A 1,751-nucleotide genomic window follows, 5' to 3' on the forward strand; every position below is an offset into this window, starting at 1 on the left:
AGCGCTTCAAACGTGCAATGTCACTTTCTTTTTACAACGCCCATCTCCACTATTCTATTACGAAATCCCAACGAACAGTCATAATAATTTTAAACACATATTCAAATTAACCGTTCAAAACAAGAACATTTCTGAAATAAAAAAATCGGTCATTTTCATAAATGAATCTTTCTAACTGAATGAAGAAACCTCTTCAAAACTTCTTCCTCATTCTACTTCCCATCGGTGTCGCTTCACCGTTTCCACTCGAGCATTTGATTGTTCTTGATCAATCGGACCGAACAGGCTCACGCATTTTTCCATGCATTTCAAATAATTCACGTAAGCGCAAGCAAGCTGTGACAACGCAATAAGATAAAAAAAAAGATCAACACTTCTTTTCCCTCTGAGGCTTATAAGAAAACAAACGAGACGAAAGAATTTCAACACACGTATCTTCTGTCATGTTCATGTCCGAGCAGTGATGATGACAATGACAATGATGATGTGCTTTTTTATAACTAATTCCCACCACGAGACCACGACAACTCGCAAACTTCAAAACCGCTACATGTATGCTCCTCGCTCTGTTAATATTAAAAAACAAATATCTGGAAAATATAGCATCGTATAGAAAACTGCTGTTGCTGGACAACAACACATCCCAAAGGCGTCCATTACGCATAGTGTCAATAGTGAAAATGCTGCTAACGATGATGAATAAAACAAGAAAAAAAGAATTTGTCAATTCGAGCCGGAAACCATAATTTCGAATAATTGAAACATCACAGCAAGCAATTTCATTTCTGATCCGCCGAACTTTTGGGGGCATATTCGATCTGTCGAAAAAGAGAAGAAAATATTCCAAATTGTCCATCAAACCCACTAACTACTGCACACAACGTTTCGTTGATATTTTCAAGCTTTTAGCAACACGAGAGCAGTCGATTCGAACAGAGGGGTCTGCCCATTCCACAAAATGATCACTGCGACAAGCAAGCGCACAGTATGAATCTCCAAGGAATTTACCACATTCTGTTAATGGCAACATGTTGTCGCAATGTAGTATAATGGCTCAATTCAGGATCGCTTGCAATTTTTCTTCACACGGTCAAATAGTGTCATTTTTACACATATATAATTTGACCGGAATGAGATATATTCGCTAGCACAACAAATTCATTTTTCAAATTTCATTACTAAATCTTTACTGTGCAGAAAAACTGCTGTTTTATTATACTGTTGGGTTTATTTTCAGTGTAAACCGTCCATGGGCATGAAATCTTTCTTCGACATGATGAACGAAGAGAGAAAAAAGTTGGCAATATTCGGTGGAGCATGCACTAGGACGAATGAATTGGTCGCCATGGCTGCCAACTTTTGGCACAAAGTCCAAGTAAAATTACAATGAATTGCAAAATTTCTTACAAACTACATATTTTTGCCTGAATTTAGCTTTCCTACGCTGAAAAACCATCCCATGCCCCCGAGTTTTGGGGGGGGAAGACAGTCCCCCCCACTTTTTTTTCCCCCCCCCCCCCCCCGACACCGGGATCAACTGCAAAAAAAAAAGTACGATTCCTACACCACTTTCTACTGGACCCAAAGTGGGTGCAATTGTACAAAACGACGATTCCAGGCATTCACTGGTAATGAACAATAACCATAACCATAACATAACAACAAACAAGCCATAACGCGATAAAACAGCTTAAACTGAAAATTCCTTTACACATCAACAAAACAGTGTATTTTATTTTTTGTCCTATTCC

The 1,751-nt window shown here is 38.5% G+C and overlaps 1 protein-coding gene across 1 annotated transcript; it reads right to left on the bottom strand.

Annotated features, from left to right (window-relative positions):
- Positions 1-207: 207 nt before the first annotated feature.
- Positions 208-1,030, bottom strand: Tsp_12997 (conserved hypothetical protein). Its single transcript, XM_003368541.1, has 3 exons — positions 873-1,030; positions 432-566; positions 208-391 (listed from the first exon to the last, which is right to left on the bottom strand). The coding sequence occupies exons 1-3, from the start codon at positions 1,028-1,030 to the stop codon at positions 208-210; spliced, it is 477 nt and encodes a 158-aa protein (XP_003368589.1).
- Positions 1,031-1,751: the final 721 nt, after the last annotated feature.

The sequence above is a fragment of the Trichinella spiralis genome, assembly GCF_000181795.1.
Source record: "Trichinella spiralis strain ISS 195 chromosome Unknown Scfld2304, whole genome shotgun sequence".
NCBI lineage: Eukaryota > Metazoa > Nematoda > Enoplea > Trichinellida > Trichinellidae > Trichinella > Trichinella spiralis.